We start from the raw sequence: 19,617 nt of genomic DNA on the forward strand, positions 1-19,617 counted from the left end.
AAGTTAATCGGGGCGCGGGATTCGCTTTTTGATGCACGTATGTTATGGTAATATGCTCCTCCCTGGGGCGTTAGCATTAGTTATGGCACGTGCCATAGAGTCAGCAGAATGAGTGTTTCAGTCAGTTGAGGTTTTGATTATAGTTTGTTGCTGTCGCCTATAAGCATGCGCAGATATAATAAGGCTGTTAGCGTGTACCGTTGGCTGCATGATTTTTTTAGCTCTGCAGGTATTTAAATAATGAGGTGGTTTCCGCTCAAGTAATGTTTCTAAATTAAAACTTCCAGACATGAAGCCTAAAAGAAGGATGTCAGGTTGCGCACCCGGCTGCCCCAAACGGTACAAGAAATCGTCAGACAAGATCTCGTTTGTAGTTCGGAGGAGCCCATCTCTGAAATGGCAGTGGGAGAAAAAGATAATTCTTCGGAGTGGCTACCTGTACTGGACCAGCTGGCTTCAGTAAAGCCCTTTTAAATCTAGCGCTTTGGGCAGTACGTGCCTAGTGCTTTTAGCATTCCTTTTGTTTTGCTTTGTTGTTGTGTATTCAGAGTGTATGCTGTGTTCTTTAAAAAATGGTAATAAAGAAAAACAAAATTGTCGTAGTACAGTGGTTAGAGAACTTGTCTACCGGGCGAGAGACCCAGGTTCGGTTCTCAGTTGGTAACATAGTTTCAATTTTTTTATTTACAGGTGTAAAATTGTTTACTGTAAGGAGTGATGTGTCGGCAAAATTTTACCACGAAAAAAAAAAAGAAAAAAAAATTGCCCATATGCGAGGACATCTAGCGACTGCTACAAGCTTCACGCCCTCAACGTAGCCTCCGGGATCAGTGGCCCCGCCAAGGCGCCAATTTCGAAGATTTTCGTCTGCGAGCTGCTTCCCGTTATTGCTCTTGCAACTTGTAAAACTTGAAAAATACAGGAATAGTGGATCAATAAAGATTTTTTTCTTTGTTATGACTTGCCTGTGACTGCAGAGAATGTAGATCTACTTGTCGTCTGTTCAGCTTTGAGGAGGCAGCGAAAGCTAGCAAAAGGTGCTCCTTTGACCGCTCGGTGCAGTTTCGTCGCAGCGGTTTACGGAGAAACGTTAAGGCAGTGTTTTCAGTGTTTTTGAAGCTAGCGCATTGAACAAACTCTTTCTATACGCGGTGTTCAGCTTCGTATGTGTTAAGCTTTTCAGTTTCGTCGATGTATTCAAGCGACAGACCTCTGTCGCTTAGGCTGTCGCAGTAAAGGCCAACGTTGTGAAAGTTAATCGGGGCGCGGGATTCGCTTTTTGATGCACGTATGTTATGGTAATATGCTCCTCCCTGGGGCGTTAGCATTAGTTATGGCACGTGCCATAGAGTCAGCAGAATGAGTGTTTCAGTCAGTTGAGGTTTTGATTATAGTTTGTTGCTGTCGCCTATAAGCATGCGCAGATATAATAAGGCTGTTAGCGTGTACCGTTGGCTGCATGATTTTTTTAGCTCTGCAGGTATTTAAATAATGAGGTGGTTTCTGCTCAAGTAATGTTTCTAAATTAAAACTTCCAGACATGAAGCCTAAAAGAAGGATGTCAGGTTGCGCACCCGGCTGCCCCAAACGGTACAAGAAATCGTCAGACAAGATCTCGTTTGTAGTTCGGAGGAGCCCATCTCTGAAATGGCAGTGGGAGAAAAAGATAATTCTTCGGAGTGGCTACCTGTACTGGACCAGCTGGCTTCAGTAAAGCCCTTTTAAATCTAGCGCTTTGGGCAGTACGTGCCTAGTGCTTTTAGCATTCCTTTTGTTTTGCTTTGTTGTTGTGTATTCAGAGTGTATGCTGTGTTCTTTAAAAAATGGTAATAAAGAAAAACAAAATTGTCGTAGTACAGTGGTTTCTACTTCCGGCCACCTGCGTGTACGGACGGTGAATCATGAGCTCCGGAGGAGCGGCGATTGCGGCCCAGGCTGGCCGCGGTAACAGGCTTAACGCAAACGATGATAAGGAATATCAGCTCATTTTGCCGCATCTACCCACCGGACGTGTTGTTTTCAACACAGTTTTTTTGCACGGCGACGTCCGAGTGCGACCCTTCAGGGTTGAAGATTTCCGGGACGCCCTGGCCAAGACTGGTACGCTCCCAGACGTGGTGGCCTTGGGGGCCTACCAAATAAACCATGTCTGGGCGGTGACCTTGAGCAGCTCTGAAGCAACCAAGCGGCTGCTAGCCTTCAAGGAGCTTCTAGTGAAAGGCCGACGGTGTATCATCATTGACCCGGAGGATCAACAGGTGAAGCTACGGCTCCACTGGATGTTGCATGGCGTGGCGGATGAGGATATCAGAACTGCTTTTGGGACTTTCGGTGAGGTGACCGAAGTTACCCGTGAGCGGTGGCGCGTCCAGGGCGTTCACGAAAAGGGCTCAACAACGAGAGCTGTACTCCTGAAGTTGAAGCCAGGGATGAAGATAGACGACCTACCTCATCAGATAAGAGTTGCAGGGGAGTTGGCCCTTGTTGTGGTGCCTGGGCGGCCAATGCAGTGCCTGCGCTGCCGCGGGACCGGTCATGTGCGCCGGGAATGTAAAATTCCGCGGTGTTCGACATGTAAGCGTTTTGGCCACTCCGAGGAAGATTGCGTACGGACGTATGCAGTGGCCACTGCACCGACAGCGAGGGCGGACATGACGGAGCACCAAATGGATGTTGCAGAGACAGAAGAGGCCGCAAAGGGGGTCGGTGAAGCTGAAGAGCTAACAGCAACTACAGGCATGTTAGTGCCCCCGGGGGGCGGTGACGAGATAATCAGTAGGCCAGACAAGGAAGTCACGCTACCGAACAACGGACCGTCAGAGGAAGAAAGGGTGAGCGATGCCGAGAGCTCAAAAACTGAAATTCCGGAGTCTGCGGGCCGACAGGAAACCCTTGAAAAGAGCAGCGGCCGAGCGACCAACGTCCAAGGCCCTGCGAAGCGTGCCCACGACGAGAGCACAAGTGAGACAAGCAAGGCAGAAGCAGCTAGCAACGACGAGCCGCCGATAAAAACGCCAATAGGGAGGAGGGCGACCTTCAAACCAAGACCGAATGTCTCGACGGACAGGAGAGCTGCCGAAAAGCCGCCCCCGTCACAAGGTCTGCCAGTCCAACCTCATGGCTCTGGCGTCAACGAAAGCGTCTAGCGCCATGCTAGACGTGAAGGGTAAGCACCAAGCTCTTGGCCTCTTTGCACTCTAAGAAAATGGCTTATGTACTGTCACTAAAGGTTGCGACCCTTAACGTGAGAGGTCTAGCAGCAAAAAGGAAGCAGAGCCAGGTCCTGCGCCTTTTAAATGAAAATGACATCGATATACTTGGAGTTCAAGAGACAAAAGTCGAGGGTGAACAAGAGACCGAGAGCATGGTGCAACGTTTCACGTCGCGGTTTTACGCAGTTGTCAGCCATGCAGTCGGTACTTCTGCTGGATGCGTCCTGTTTGTGAAGAAGTTGCCGGGTCTTGTAGTGCAGTCGCATGCTTCTTTTCCGTCGGGTCGGGGTGTGGTCCTCGATTTTAGTTTTTGCTCGGCTGAGTGGCGTGCTGTTTGTATATATGCACCTACGGTAGTTGATGAGAGGGCTGCTTTGTTTGATTTTGTTGAAGGGTATTTAAACACGGATAAGCAACTTGTCTTTCTGGGGGATTTCAATTGTGTACTGAGCTCCGGTGACAAAACTAGCCTTCGTACATTTAGGGATCGTAGCACAGAGGTGCTTTCGCGCTTGATTGACGAGTTTGCACTGGAAGACGTTGCAGAGTGTCTCACGAGCGAGCGACGGGTTCAGTATACGCATTTTCAGGGTGCTAGCCACGCCCGCCTTGACAGAATTTATGTGGCCGCAGAACTGGCTCCAAAATGCCAGGATTATTATGTTTTGGCGGTAACGTACTCAGATCACTGCATGGTTCAGTGTACAATTGGACCAAGAAAGGGAGGTAGCGGTTTTAATTGGGAATTGTGGAAGTTAAATAATAAACTGCTGAATGACGAGCAATTCACCAGACTAGTAGAAGAAGAAAGTGGTAATATTTGTCAGGAGGACACCCACGAACTGGGTCAAGAATGGGAACTGTGTAAGCAACAAATTAAAATCAAAGCTATAGAAAAGGCCAGCTGCATACGGTTTCAAGAAAAACAAAATGAAATGCATTTAAGATCTTTGCTAGATAAATTGTTAGCCCTGGAGTGTAACACGCCAGGGTTATACATGGACGACGTTAGAAAAATAAAACAAAGACTTCAACTGAATGACGAAGATCGTTATCGCGGAGCACTGGTGCGTGCGAGAGCGGAAAAATTGGCCATGGATGAGACGCCGACAAAAAGATCGTTGGGAATAGAAAAAGCAAATGCAAGGCGAAATCACGTGGCAGAGGTAGATTGGGCAGGACGCACAGAAACCGATAACGAAGGAATCGCGGAAGCTTTCCGGGAGTATTATGAAGAGCTATTTTCATCCCGAGAGGTTAATTTGGACCGTTTTAAAGAATCCTTTCTTGACGCGATGCCAAAAATTGATGACGAACAAAAAGAAAGACTGGAGCGGCCAATAAGCGAAAAAGAAGTACAGCAGGCAATAGAAAATTTAAACCCTGGGAAATCACCCGGGCCTGATGGCCTGAGTGCGGCTTTTTATAAAGCGTTCAAGCAACAGCTATCTCCTTTGTTGTGTGCCTTATTTAATGAAGCGTATGAGCTGAAGGCACTGCCTGCGTCTTTCGGATCGTCGCACACAGTACTTATTCCGAAAACTGACCAACCAGATAAGCTTAGGCAGTTGTCGTCTTACAGGCCCATTGCTCTGACAAACGTTGATTACAAGATTTATATGAAGGTGCTTGCTGGCAGACTACAAACGGTTATATGAGAACTAGTGGGCCCTCACCAAACGTGCGGTATCAAAGGGCGATCCATCTTTCAGAACATTCACAAAGCGAGAAGTGTGCTCGAATGCTGCGATGCAACTCATGCGTGTGTTGCTTTACTGCAGTTGGACTTGGAGAAAGCTTTTGATTGTGTGGCGCATGCTATTCTGTTCAGTATATTAGACCATGTTAATGTCGGCTCTGTTATTCGAGAGGGAGTGGCCTTGGCGTACCGTAACAGCACTACGAGATTAATTGTCAATAAGTCACTGGGGGCCCCCATCAACGTACGACGTTCGGTGCGCCAAGGTTGCCCCCTCAGCCCTCTTTTGTTCGGCATTTATATTGAAACATTGTGTTTAAGCATCCTACAAAACAATGACATTGATGGTTTTCGACTGCAGGAGTCAGAAGTCAAATTGCTGGCTTACGCAGACGACGTTGCGGTTTTTTGTGTGAATAAGGAGAGTATAAAGAGGACAGTGGAGGTGGTAAAACATTTTAGCAAAGTCACAGGGAGTAAAGTTAACTGGGGTAAGTGCCTGGGATTTTGGCACGGAGACTGGCAGCTGACCCCCGACACTTTCGCTAATGTGTCGTGGGTTACAACGCCTGCAAAGTACTTGGGTGTGCCCTTGGAATTTTACAAGGAAAGCGAGCCTTACTGGCTAGAGCAGGTCAGAGAAACCCGTGAAAAAGCGGAGAAATGGAAAAGCGCTCAATTATCAATATTTGCAAGAGCCGCAGTTTGCAACCTGTTTTTAATTAGTAAGTTATGGTATGTAATGCAAGTGTTGCATTGCTCCCGTGTAAATGTGCAAAAATTGCATCGAGTTTTTGCGGTGTTTGTTTGGGCCTCGAGTTGGGAGAGGTGCAGTCGGACAAATTTGTTCCGGCAGGTGAAGCATGGAGGGCTTGGTCTGGGTCATTTGTTTGTGCGACAGATTGTCAACCGGTTTATGTTTTTTAGGGATGCCAGTGATCCATTCCTGCGCACAGTGTGTCAACAAAGACTTGGTCGAGCGTTGCCTGATTTCGTAGTTTATACGCAATGTATGCCGGGATCTCTTTTTGGATTCTTTAGGGAAATTGTTTTGAGCGTGAAATTCTTAAGCGCACGTTTTTCGAAAGAGTATTTAAGTAATGTTAACAGGAGAACATTATACAAGGATGTTTGTGAAGTGGTGTTCCCGGTGCCCTTGTACCGAGCTTTATACTATGGAGGCACAGGAAGTAATGTATTAAAACGCGTAAAGAAAATGCAAGTTGCTACGGGAGCTAAAACTTTTTTCTTTATGCTACATACCGGTACTTTGAGTGTAAAATCATTAATGGAGGAAAATGGTATTTTCCTGCCGTGGGGGGCCCAATGTCTCATCTGCAAACCGCCAGAGACAATAGATCACGTGTTTTTGCATTGCTGGGAGGGGGTATATTTGTGGGATGTTCTGCAAAGGACAATTAAAAAACAGTTGCCACTTGATTCCCATGGCATTAGGTATTTGCCATTGGAAAACCACGATGATATGCCGTTAGACCAGGTTATGTTAATGTGCCTCCACAGTATATGGCGCGCACGAATGGCTGGTTATCACTGCGATCCAGATGCACGGCCAGCCCGCATGTATTTCCGTGAAAGTGTGCAGCGATGGCTCGACGTGCTTAAATTGCAACCATGTGCTCCTGAGTGGCTGTCAAAGCTGGAACCTTTGACGGTGCTCAAGGAATTTTAAAATGACAATGCCTGCCTCTCAGTGGGGGATAGGCAACGCGAACTAGCTTTGTGTACATATATTATTCCTTTGTTCCTGTTGTTTTGTTTTCCAGTGCGTTGTATTTGTGTCAAAGTCAGGCAATAAAGAAAAAAAAAAAAAAAAAAAGTCGTAGTACAGTGGTTAGAGAACTTGTCTACCGGGCGAGAGACCCAGGTTCGGTTCTCAGTTGGTAACATAGTTTCAATTTTTTTATTTACAGGTGTAAAATTGTTTACTGTAAGGAGTGATGTGTCGGCAAAATTTTACCACGAAAAAAAAAAAAAGAAAAAAAAATTGCCCATATGCGAGGACATCTAGCGACTGCTACAAGCTTCACGCCCTCAACGTAGCCTCCGGGATCAGTGGCCCCGCCAAGGCACCAATTTCGAAGGTTTTCGTCTGCGAGCTGCTTCCCGTTATTGCTCTTGCAACTTGTAAAACTTGAAAAATACAGGAATAGTGGATCAATAAAGATTTTTTTCTTTGTTATGACTTGCCTGTGACTGCAGAGAATGTAGATCTACTTGTCGTCTGTTCAGCTTTGAGGAGGCAGCGAAAGCTAGCAAAAGGTGCTCCTTTGACCGCTCGGTGCAGTTTCGTCGCAGCGGTTTACGGAGAAACGTTAAGGCAGTGTTTTCAGTGTTTTTGAAGCTAGCGCATTGAACAAACTCTTTCTATACGCGGTGTTCAGCTTCGTATGTGTTAAGCTTTTCAGTTTCGTCGATGTATTCAAGCGACAGACCTCTGTCGCTTAGGCTGTCGCAGTAAAGGCCAACGTTGTGAAAGTTAATCGGGGCGCGGGATTCGCTTTTTGATGCACGTATGTTATGGTAATATGCTCCTCCCTGGGGCGTTAGCATTAGTTATGGCACGTGCCATAGAGTCAGCAGAATGAGTGTTTCAGTCAGTTGAGGTTTTGATTATAGTTTGTTGCTGTCGCCTATAAGCATGCGCAGATATAATAAGGCTGTTAGCGTGTACCGTTGGCTGCATGATTTTTTTAGCTCTGCAGGTATTTAAATAATGAGATGGTTTCCGCTCAAGTAATGTTTCTAAATTAAAACTTCCAGACATGAAGCCTAAAAGAAGGATGTCAGGTTGCGCACCCGGCTGCCCCAAACGGTACAAGAAATCGTCAGACAAGATCTCGTTTGTAGTTCGGAGGAGCCCATCTCTGAAATGGCAGTGGGAGAAAAAGATAATTCTTCGGAGTGGCTACCTGTACTGGACCAGCTGGCTTCAGTAAAGCCCTTTTAAATCTAGCGCTTTGGGCAGTACGGGCCTAGTGCTTTTAGCATTCCTTTTGTTTTGCTTTGTTGTTGTGTATTCAGAGTGTATGCTGTGTTCTTTAAAAAATGGTAATAAAGAAAAACAAAATTGTCGTAGTACAGTGGTTAGAGAACTTGTCTACCGGGCGAGAGACCCAGGTTCGGTTCTCGGTTGGTAACATAGTTTCAATTTTTTTATTTACAGGTGTAAAATTGTTTACTGTAAGGAGTGATGTGTCGGCAAAATTTTACCACGAAAAAAAAAAAAGAAAGAAAAAATTGCCCATATGCGAGGACATCTAGCGACTGCTACAAGCTTCACGCCCTCAACGTAGCGTCCGGGATCAGCGGCCCCGCCAAGGCGCCAATTTCGAAGGTTTTCGTCTGCGAGCTGCTTCCCGTTATTGCTCTTGCAACTTGTAAAACTTGAAAAATACAGGAATAGTGGATCAATAAAGATTTTTTTCTTTGTTATGACTTGCCTGTGACTGCAGAGAATGTAGATCTACTTGTCGTCTGTTCAGCTTTGAGGAGGCAGCGAAAGCTAGCAAAAGGTGCTCCTTTGACCGCTCGGTGCAGTTTCGTCGCAGCGGTTTACGGAGAAACGTTAAGGCAGTGTTTTCAGTGTTTTCGAAGCTAGCGCATTGAACAAACTCTTTCTATACGCGGTGTTCAGCTTCGTATGTGTTAAGCTTTTCAGTTTCGTCGATGTATTCAAGCGACACACCTCTGTCGCTTAGGCTGTCGCAGTGAAGGCCAACGTTGTGAAAGTTAATCGGGGCGCGGGATTCGCTTTTTGATGCACGTATGTTATGGTAATATGCTCCTCCCTGGGGCGTTAGCATTAGTTATGGCACGTGCCATAGAGTCAGCAGAATGAGTGTTTCAGTCAGTTGAGGTTTTGATTATAGTTTGTTGCTGTCGCCTATAAGCATGCGCAGATATAATAAGGCTGTTAGCGTGTACCGTTGGCTGCATGATTTTTTTAGCTCTGCAGGTATTTAAATAATGAGGTGGTTTCCGCTCAAGTAATTTTTCTAAATTAAAACTTCCAGACATGAAGCCTAAAAGAAGGATGTCAGGTTGCGCACCCGGCTGCCCCAAACGGTACAAGAAATCGTCAGACAAGATCTCGTTTGTAGTTCGGAGGAGCCCATCTCTGAAATGGCAGTGGGAGAAAAAGATAATTCTTCGGAGTGGCTACCTGTACTGGACCAGCTGGCTTCAGAAAAGCCCTTTTAAATCTAGCGCTTTGGGCAGTACGTGCCTAGTGCTTTTAGCATTCCTTTTGTTTTGCTTTGTTGTTGTGTATTCAGAGTGTATGCTGTGTTCTTCAAAAAATGGTAATAAAGAAAAACAAAATTGTCGTAGTACAGTGGTTAGAGAACTTGTCTACCGGGCGAGAGACCCAGGTTCGGTTCTCAGTTGGTAACATAGTTTCAATTTTTTTATTTACAGGTGTAAAATTGTTTACTGTAAGGAGTGATGTGTCGGCAAAATTTTACCACGAAAAAAAAAAGAAAAAAAAAAATTGCCCATATGCGAGGACATCTAGCGACTGCTACAAGCTTCACGCCCTCAACGTAGCCTCCGGGATCAGCGGCCCCGCCAAGGCGCCAATTTCGAAGGTTTTCGTCTGCGAGCTGCTTCCCGTTATTGCTCTTGCAACTTGTAAAACTTGAAAAATACAGGAATAGTGGATCAATAAAGATTTTTTTCTTTGTTATGACTTGCCTGTGACTGCAGAGAATGTAGATCTACTTGTCGTCTGTTCAGCTTTGAGGAGGCAGCGAAAGCTAGCAAAAGGTGCTCCTTTGACCGCTCGGTGCAGTTTCGTCGCAGCGGTTTACGGAGAAACGTTAAGGCAGTGTTTTCAGTGTTTTTGAAGCTAGCGCATTGAACAAACTCTTTCTATACGCGGTGTTCAGCTTCGTATGTGTTAAGCTTTTTAGTTTCGTCGATGTATTCAAGCGACAGACCTCTGTCGCTTAGGCTGTCGCAGTGAAGGCCAACGTTGTGAAAGTTAATCGGGGCGCGGGATTCGCTTTTTGATGCACGTATGTTATGGTAATATGCTCCTCCCTGGGGCGTTAGCATTAGTTATGGCACGTGCCATAGAGTCAGCAGAATGAGTGTTTCAGTCAGTTGAGGTTTTGATTATAGTTTGTTGCTGTCGCCTATAAGCATGCGCAGATATAATAAGGCTGTTAGCGTGTACCGTTGGCTGCATGATTTTTTTAGCTCTGCAGGTATTTAAATAATGAGATGGTCTCCGCTCAAGTAATGTTTCTAAATTAAAACTTCCAGACATGAAGCCTAAAAGAAGGATGTCAGGTTGCGCACCCGGCTGCCCCAAACGGTACAAGAAATCGTCAGACAAGATCTCGTTTGTAGTTCGGAGGAGCCCACCTCTGAAATGGCAGTGGGAGAAAAAGATAATTCTTCGGAGTGGCTACCTGTACTGGACCAGCTGGCTTCAGTAAAGCCCTTTTAAATCTAGCGCTATGGGCAGTACGTGCCTAGTGCTTTTAGCATTCCTTTTGTTTTGCTTTGTTGTTGTGTATTCAGAGTGTATGCTGTGTTCTTTAAAAAATGGTAATAAAGAAAAAGAAAATTGTCGTAGTACAGTGGTTAGAGAACTTGTCTACCGGGCGAGAGACCCAGGTTCGGTTCTCAGTTGGTAACATAGTTTAAATTTTTTTATTTACAGGTGTAAAATTGTTTACTGTAAGGAGTGATGTGTCGGCAAAATTTTACCACGAAAAAAAAAAAGAAAAAAAAAAATTGCCCATATGCGAGGACATCTAGCGACTGCTACAAGCTTCACGCCCTCAACGTAGCCTCCGGGATCAGCGGCCCCGCCAAGGCGCCAATTTCGAAGGTTTTCGTCTGCGAGCTGCTTCCCGTTATTGCTCTTGCAACTTGTAAAACTTGAAAAATACAGGAATAGTGGATCAATAAAGATTTTTTTCTTTGTTATGACTTGCCTGTGACTGCAGAGAATGTAGATCTACTTGTCGTCTGTTCAGCTTTGAGGAGGCAGCGAAAGCTAGCAAAAGGTGCTCCTTTGACCGCTCGGTGCAGTTTCGTCGCAGCGGTTTACGGAGAAACGTTAAGGCAGTGTTTTCAGTGTTTTTGAAGCTAGCGCATTGAACAAACTCTTTCTATACGCGGTGTTCAGCTTCGTATGTGTTAAGCTTTTCAGTTTCGTCGATGTATTCAAGCGACAGACCTCTGTCGCTTAGGCTGTCGCAGTGAAGGCCAACGTTGTGAAAGTTAATCGGGGCGCGGGATTCGCTTTTTGATGCACGTATGTTATGGTAATATGCTCCTCCCTGGGGCGTTAGCATTAGTTATGGCACGTGCCATAGAGTCAGCAGAATGAGTGTTTCAGTCAGTTGAGGTTTTGATTATAGTTTGTTGCTGTCGCCTATAAGCATGCGCAGATATAATAAGGCTGTTAGCGTGTACCGTTGGCTGCATGATTTTTTTAGCTCTGCAGGTATTTAAATAATGAGATGGTTTCCGCTCAAGTAATGTTTCTAAATTAAAACTTCCAGACATGAAGCCTAAAAGAAGGATGTCAGGTTGCGCACCCGGCTGCCCCAAACGGTACAAGAAATCGTCAGACAAGATCTCGTTTGTAGTTCGGAGGAGCCCACCTCTGAAATGGCAGTGGGAGAAAAAGATAATTCTTCGGAGTGGCTACCTGTACTGGACCAGCTGGCTTCAGTAAAGCCCTTTTAAATCTAGCGCTATGGGCAGTACGTGCCTAGTGCTTTTAGCATTCCTTTTGTTTTGCTTTGTTGTTGTGTATTCAGAGTGTATGCTGTGTTCTTTAAAAAATGGTAATAAAGAAAAAGAAAATTGTCGTAGTACAGTGGTTAGAGAACTTGTCTACCGGGCGAGAGACCCAGGTTCGGTTCTCAGTTGGTAACATAGTTTCAATTTTTTTATTTACAGGTGTAAAATTGTTTACTGTAAGGAGTGATGTGTCGGCAAAATTTTACCACGAAAAAAAAAAAAGAAAAAAAAATTGCCCATATGCGAGGACATCTAGCGACTGCTACAAGCTTCACGCCCTCAACGTAGCGTCCGGGATCAGCGGCCCCGCCAAGGCGCCAATTTCGAAGGTTTTCGTCTGCGAGCTGCTTCCCGTTATTGCTCTTGCAACTTGTAAAACTTGAAAAATACAGGAATAGTGGATCAATAAAGATTTTTTTCTTTGTTATGACTTGCCTGTGACTGCAGAGAATGTAGATCTACTTGTCGTCTGTTCAGCTTTGAGGAGGCAGCGAAAGCTAGCAAAAGGTGCTCCTTTGACCGCTCGGTGCAGTTTCGTCGCAGCGGTTTACGGAGAAACGTTAAGGCAGTGTTTTCAGTGTTTTCGAAGCTAGCGCATTGAACAAACTCTTTCTATACGCGGTGTTCAGCTTCGTATGTGTTAAGCTTTTCAGTTTCGTCGATGTATTCAAGCGACACACCTCTGTCGCTTAGGCTGTCGCAGTAAAGGCCAACGCTGTGAAAGTTAATCGGGGCGCGGGATTCGCTTTTTGATGCACGTATGTTATGGTAATATGCTCCTCCCTGGGGCGTTAGCATTAGTTATGACACGTGCCATAGAGTCAGCAGAATGAGTGTTTCAGTCAGTTGAGGTTTTGATTATAGTTTGTTGCTGTCGCCTATAAGCATGCGCAGATATAATAAGGCTGTTAGCGTGTACCGTTGGCTGCATGATTTTTTTAGCTCTGCAGGTATTTAAATAATGAGGTGGTTTCCGCTCAAGTAATTTTTCTAAATTAAAACTTCCAGACATGAAGCCTAAAAGAAGGATGTCAGGTTGCGCACCCGGCTGCCCCAAACGGTACAAGAAATCGTCAGACAAGATCTCGTTTGTAGTTCGGAGGAGCCCATCTCTGAAATGGCAGTGGGAGAAAAAGATAATTCTTCGGAGTGGCTACCTGTACTGGACCAGCTGGCTTCAGAAAAGCCCTTTTAAATCTAGCGCTTTGGGCAGTACGTGCCTAGTGCTTTTAGCATTCCTTTTGTTTTGCTTTGTTGTTGTGTATTCAGAGTGTATGCTGTGTTCTTCAAAAAATGGTAATAAAGAAAAACAAAATTGTCGTAGTACAGTGGTTAGAGAACTTGTCTACCGGGCGAGAGACCCAGGTTCGGTTCTCAGTTGGTAACATAGTTTCAATTTTTTTATTTACAGGTGTAAAATTGTTTACTGTAAGGAGTGATGTGTCGGCAAAATTTTACCACGAAAAAAAAAAGAAAAAAAAAATTGCCCATATGCGAGGACATCTAGCGACTGCTACAAGCTTCACGCCCTCAACGTAGCCTCCGGGATCAGCGGCCCCGCCAAGGCGCCAATTTCGAAGGTTTTCGTCTGCGAGCTGCTTCCCGTTATTGCTCTTGCAACTTGTAAAACTTGAAAAATACAGGAATAGTGGATCAATAAAGATTTTTTTCTTTGTTATGACTTGCCTGTGACTGCAGAGAATGTAGATCTACTTGTCGTCTGTTCAGCTTTGAGGAGGCAGCAAAAGCTAGCAAAAGGTGCTCCTTTGACCGCTCGGTGCAGTTTCGTCGCAGCGGTTTACGGAGAAACGTTAAGGCAGTGTTTTCAGTGTTTTTGAAGCTAGCGCATTGAACAAACTCTTTCTATACGCGGTGTTCAGCTTCGTATGTGTTAAGCTTTTCAGTTTCGTCGATGTATTCAAGCGACAGACCTCTGTCGCTTAGGCTGTCGCAGTGAAGGCCAACGTTGTGAAAGTTAATCGGGGCGCGGGATTCGCTTTTTGATGCACGTATGTTATGGTAATATGCTCCTCCCTGGGGCGTTAGCATTAGTTATGGCACGTGCCATAGAGTCAGCAGAATGAGTGTTTCAGTCAGTTGAGGTTTTGATTATAGTTTGTTGCTGTCGCCTATAAGCATGCGCAGATATAATAAGGCTGTTAGCGTGTACCGTTGGCTGCATGATTTTTTTAGCTCTGCAGGTATTTAAATAATGAGATGGTTTCCGCTCAAGTAATGTTTCTAAATTAAAACTTCCAGACATGAAGCCTAAAAGAAGGATGTCAGGTTGCGCACCCGGCTGCCCCAAACGGTACAAGAAATCGTCAGACAAGATCTCGTTTGTAGTTCGGAGGAGCCCACCTCTGAAATGGCAGTGGGAGAAAAAGATAATTCTTCGGAGTGGCTACCTGTACTGGACCAGCTGGCTTCAGTAAAGCCCTTTTAAATCTAGCGCTATGGGCAGTACGTGCCTAGTGCTTTTAGCATTCCTTTTGTTTTGCTTTGTTGTTGTGTATTCAGAGTGTATGCTGTGTTCTTTAAAAAATGGTAATAAAGAAAAAGAAAATTGTCGTAGTACAGTGGTTAGAGAACTTGTCTACCGGGCGAGAGACCCAGGTTCGGTTCTCAGTTGGTAACATAGTTTAAATTTTTTTATTTACAGGTGTAAAATTGTTTACTGTAAGGAGTGATGTGTCGGCAAAATTTTACCACGAAAAAAAAAAAGAAAAAAAAAAATTGCCCATATGCGAGGACATCTAGCGACTGCTACAAGCTTCACGCCCTCAACGTAGCGTCCGGGATCAGCGGCCCCGCCAAGGCGCCAATTTCGAAGGTTTTCGTCTGCGAGCTGCTTCCCGTTATTGCTCTTGCAACTTGTAAAACTTGAAGAATACAGGAATAGTGGATCAATAAAGATTTTTTTCTTTGTTATGACTTGCCTGTGACTGCAGAGAATGTAGATCTACTTGTCGTCTGTTCAGCTTTGAGGAGGCAGCGAAAGCTAGCAAAAGGTGCTCCTTTGACCGCTCGGTGCAGTTTCGTCGCAGCGGTTTACGGAGAAACGTTAAGGCAGTGTTTTCAGTGTTTTCGAAGCTAGCGCATTGAACAAACTCTTTCTATACGCGGTGTTCAGCTTCGTATGTGTTAAGCTTTTCAGTTTCGTCGATGTATTCAAGCGACACACCTCTGTCGCTTAGGCTGTCGCAGTAAAGGCCAACGCTGTGAAAGTTAATCGGGGCGCGGGATTCGCTTTTTGATGCACGTATGTTATGGTAGTATGCTCCTCCCTGGGGCGTTAGCATTAGTTATGGCACGTGCCATAGAGTCAGCAGAATGAGTGTTTCAGTCAGTTGAGGTTTTGATTATAGTTTGTTGCTGTCGCCTATAAGCATGCGCAGATATAATTAGGCTGTTAGCGTGTACCGTTGGCTGCATGATTTTTTTAGCTCTGCAGGTATTTAAATAATGAGGTGGTTTCCGCTCAAGTAATGTTTCTAAATTAAAACTTCCAGACATGAAGCCTAAAAGAAGGATGTCAGGTTGCGCACCCGGCTGCCCCAAACGGTACAAGAAATCGTCAGACAAGATCTCGTTTGTAGTTCGGAGGAGCCCATCTCTGAAATGGCAGTGGGAGAAAAAGATAATTCTTCGGAGTGGCTACCTGTACTGGACCAGCTGGCTTCAGTAAAGCCCTTTTAAATCTAGCGCTTTGGGCAGTACGTGCCTAGTGCTTTTAGCATTCCTTTTGTTTTGCTTTGTTGTTGTGTATTCAGAGTGTATGCTGTGTTCTTTAAAAAATGGTAATAAAGAAAAACAAAATTGTCGTAGTACAGTGGTTAGAGAACTTGTCTACCGGGCGAGAGACCCAGGTTCGGTTCTCAGTTGGTAACATAGTTTCAATTTTTTTATTTACAGGTGTAAAATTGTTTACTGTAAGGAGTGATGTGTCGGCAAAATTTTACCACGAAAAAAAAAAGAAAAAAAAATCGCCCATATGCGAGGACATCTAGCGACTGCTACAAGCTTCACGCCCTCAACGTAGCGTCCGGGATCAGCGGCCCCGCCAAGGCGCCAATTTCGAAGGTTTTCGTCTGCGAGCTGCTTCCCGTTATTGCTCTTGCAACTTGTAAAACTTGAAAAATACAGGAATAGTGGATCAATAAAGATTTTTTTCTTTGTTATGACTTGCCTGTGACTGCAGAGAATGTAGATCTACTTGTCGTCTGTTCAGCTTTGAGGAGGCAGCGAAAGCTAGCAAAAGGTGCTCCTTTGACCGCTCGGTGCAGTTTCGTCGCAGCGGTTTACGGAGAAACGTTAAGGCAGTGTTTTCAGTGTTTTCGAAGCTAGCGCATTGAACAAACTCTTTCTATACGCGGTGTTCAGCTTCGTATGTGTTAAGCTTTTCAGTTTCGTCGATGTATTCAAGCGACACACCTCTGTCGCTTAGGCTGTCGCAGTAAAGGCCAACGCTGTGAAAGTTAATCGGGGCGCGGGATTCGCTTTTTGATGCACGTATGTTATGGTAATATGCTCCTCCCTGGGGCGTTAGCATTAGTTATGACACGTGCCATAGAGTCAGCAGAATGAGTGTTTCAGTCAGTTGAGGTTTTGATTATAGTTTGTTGCTGTCGCCTATAAGCATGCGCAGATATAATAAGGCTGTTAGCGTGTACCGTTGGCTGCATGATTTTTTTAGCTCTGCAGGTATTTAAATAATGAGGTGGTTTCCGCTCAAGTAATTTTTCTAAATTAAAACTTCCAGACATGAAGCCTAAAAGAAGGATGTCAGGTTGCGCACCCGGCTGCCCCAAACGGTACAAGAAATCGTCAGACAAGATCTCGTTTGTAGTTCGGAGGAGCCCATCTCTGAAATGGCAGTGGGAGAAAAAGATAATTCTTCGGAGTGGCTACCTGTACTGGACCAGCTGGCTTCAGAAAAGCCCTTTTAAATCTAGCGCTTTGGGCAGTACGTGCCTAGTGCTTTTAGCATTCCTTTTGTTTTGCTTTGTTGTTGTGTATTCAGAGTGTATGCTGTGTTCTTTAAAAAATGGTAATAAAGAAAAACAAAATTGTCGTAGTACAGTGGTTAGAGAACTTGTCTACCGGGCGAGAGACCCAGGTTCGGTTCTCAGTTGGTAACATAGTTTCAATTTTTTTATTTACAGGTGTAAAATTGTTTACTGTAAGGAGTGATGTGTCGGCAAAATTTTACCACAAAAAAAAAAAAAAAAAAATTGCCCATATGCGAGGACATCTAGCGACTGCTACAAGCTTCACGCCCTCAACGTAGCCTCCGGGATCAGCGGCGCCGCCAAGGCGCCAATTTCGAAGGTTTTCGTCTGCGAGCTGCTTCCCGTTATTGCTCTTGCAACTTGTAAAACTTGAAAAATACAGGAATAGTGGATCAATAAAGATTTTTTTCTTTGTTATGACTTGCCTGTGACTGCAGAGAATGTAGATCTACTTGTCGTCTGTTCAGCTTTGAGGAGGCAGCGAAAGCTAGCAAAAGGTGCTCCTTTGACCGCTCGGTGCAGTTTCGTCGCAGCGGTTTACGGAGAAACGTTAAGGCAGTGTTTTCAGTGTTTTTGAAGCTAGCGCATTGAACAAACTCTTTCTATACGCGGTGTTCAGCTTCGTATGTGTTAAGCTTTTCAGTTTCGTCGATGTATTCAAGCGACAGACCTCTGTCGCTTAGGCTGTCGCAGTGAAGGCCAACGTTGTGAAAGTTAATCGGGGCGCGGGATTCGCTTTTTGATGCACGTATGTTATGGTAATATGCTCCTCCCTGGGGCGTTAGCATTAGTTATGGCACGTGCCATAGAGTCAGCAGAATGAGTGTTTCAGTCAGTTGAGGTTTTGATTATAGTTTGTTGCTGTCGCCTATAAGCATGCGCAGATATAATAAGGCTGTTAGCGTGTACCGTTGGCTGCATGATTTTTTTAGCTCTGCAGGTATTTAAATAATGAGATGGTTTCCGCTCAAGTAATGTTTCTAAATTAAAACTTCCAGACATGAAGCCTAAAAGAAGGATGTCAGGTTGCGCACCCGGCTGCCCCAAACGGTACAAGAAATCGTCAGACAAGATCTCGTTTGTAGTTCGGAGGAGCCCATCTCTGAAATGGCAGTGGGAGAAAAAACTAGGAATGGTCCAGGGCACGCTTACACACACAAGCGCAGTTTGCGGAGCACATTTTGATCCTCTGCACGTTTTGCGGGACTACGTCCATATGATCGGCGGAAATGAAGTTAGAGTGCCTCGAGGTACAGCAAAACTTGCGCCTGGAGCTGTGCCTCTCAAGGCAACCTCAATGTCTCGGAATGCAGAGGGACTCGATGATGAACGCCATGCACTTGTTACACCATCTTTCAGCGGGGGCAGCTACGATCAAGAGATGACAGATCGCACCCAGCATGACAAGAATAAAAGAACGTGCAGTTCCGCGCGCCTTACAGAACCGTTGAATGCGCGATATAGGGGGCATTTACGTGACGTCACGGCTGACGTCAGTATGCAGCCGACGCCATCTTTGTGTCCTGTTCTGTCTAGTACTAGTACGGGGCGATAGTTAGCTTAGCTGTTCGTGCGCGTCCATTTTCTCTGTCACTCTGCCTCATGCCAGCATCGTTCTTATGAAAACTCGTTCGGCATCATGACTGACAGCTCGATTTATCGGCAAAGTGTGCGCGATGCGGACAGAGACCTGTACGAAACAGAACTTTGGTACTGACCAGTGTGCAGTCGATAAGCGCAATTGCATGGTAAACGTCGGCCTGTGCCCACGCATAAATATGTGCGACATTCATGAATTCCTTGTCCTACGGACAAGCTTCGTCACAACAAACCAATCGCAAGCCTACTGACCACTCGAAGAACGCAACTATATTACAAGCGGCTGGGTTAAGAGCCGCGGTTGAAGCAGACGATCTCGCTGCCGTCCAACGTTTATACCAACTAAACCGCTGAGTTTTTGTAGCTGATATTCTGCATAGAAATGGTGTTTGGTAGTCAGTATCTTTTATACAAAACTTGTTTGATGTACTTGCCTCAATTGATCAGAAAAGTCGGATGTTTGCATCATCTGTGGCAGTAAGGAAGCAAACGAAACCGCTGCCACAGGCCACAGCGATGACACCGGTGGCGCCACCTCAGTGCCTTGCGGGCTCGAAATAACTCTTTGCAACTACACTCTTGACATACAGCGCAGTTTTGGCCAAGCTAAACTTGATTCGCTATTAGAGATAAATAAGTTTATAAAGTTCTTCAAATCTTCTGCACAACAACTCTGTCCGCCTACGTTCCTTCGCCGAATCTGCATGCGGTCTGCTTTGATTAGCAGCCGACACGGACGATAAGAACATCCGACTTCTTCTGATCGAATGAGACAAGTACGGAAAACACAAAGAATAGCGAGCCCTCTTTGAAGAATTTTATTGCAGCAAAACACAAGGAGGAGGTGTTGACGGCGCGCTGCATGCGTGCGCATGACTGGAAGCGATACATTGCCACGTTGGTCTTTTACCGGGAATGTGTCTTCCGAGTGCGTGAAGAACAGTCGTACACGGATAGTGACAAGAGCTGGCTGCTAGGGCACATTCAGAAGATGCCAGTCCAGCCCATTTTGATATACATTTCTCATATTCCATGACACTTGTGCGGTTGAGCCGTGCCAGCCATACGCGACGTCGCATCTCGGTGAGGTGTCTCGTTAGAGTGGAGTTGTTCATGTGTGCTTCCGGAACCGAACCTTAAAATTCCGAGGTCGTTTGCGCAGCTCTTTAGCTTCCGTTGTTCAGACTGTGCACGCGTCTATTACATTCTACAATAGCTCAATAAACAACATATAACTTAGGATGCCACTGCCTGTAGAACCGTACGACAGCACTTGATACGTAAGTTCGCCCTGTTCGTTCCGTGAAAACAA

The 19,617-nt window shown here is 45.3% G+C and overlaps 1 protein-coding gene across 1 annotated transcript; it reads left to right on the forward strand.

Moving 5' to 3' along the window:
- The first annotated feature begins 1,901 nt into the window (after window positions 1-1,901).
- On the forward strand, window positions 1,902-18,091 carry LOC146200606 (uncharacterized). Its single transcript, XM_084592407.1, has 2 exons — window positions 1,902-3,099; window positions 18,066-18,091. Exons 1-2 carry the CDS (start codon window positions 1,902-1,904, stop codon window positions 18,089-18,091), a joined length of 1,224 nt encoding a protein of 407 aa, XP_084448533.1.
- Window positions 18,092-19,617: the final 1,526 nt, after the last annotated feature.

Source organism: Amblyomma maculatum, chromosome 2, assembly GCF_055883805.1.
Source record: "Amblyomma maculatum isolate TAMU_Amacu chromosome 2, ASM5588380v1, whole genome shotgun sequence".
Classification (NCBI taxonomy): Eukaryota; Metazoa; Arthropoda; class Arachnida; order Ixodida; family Ixodidae; genus Amblyomma; species Amblyomma maculatum.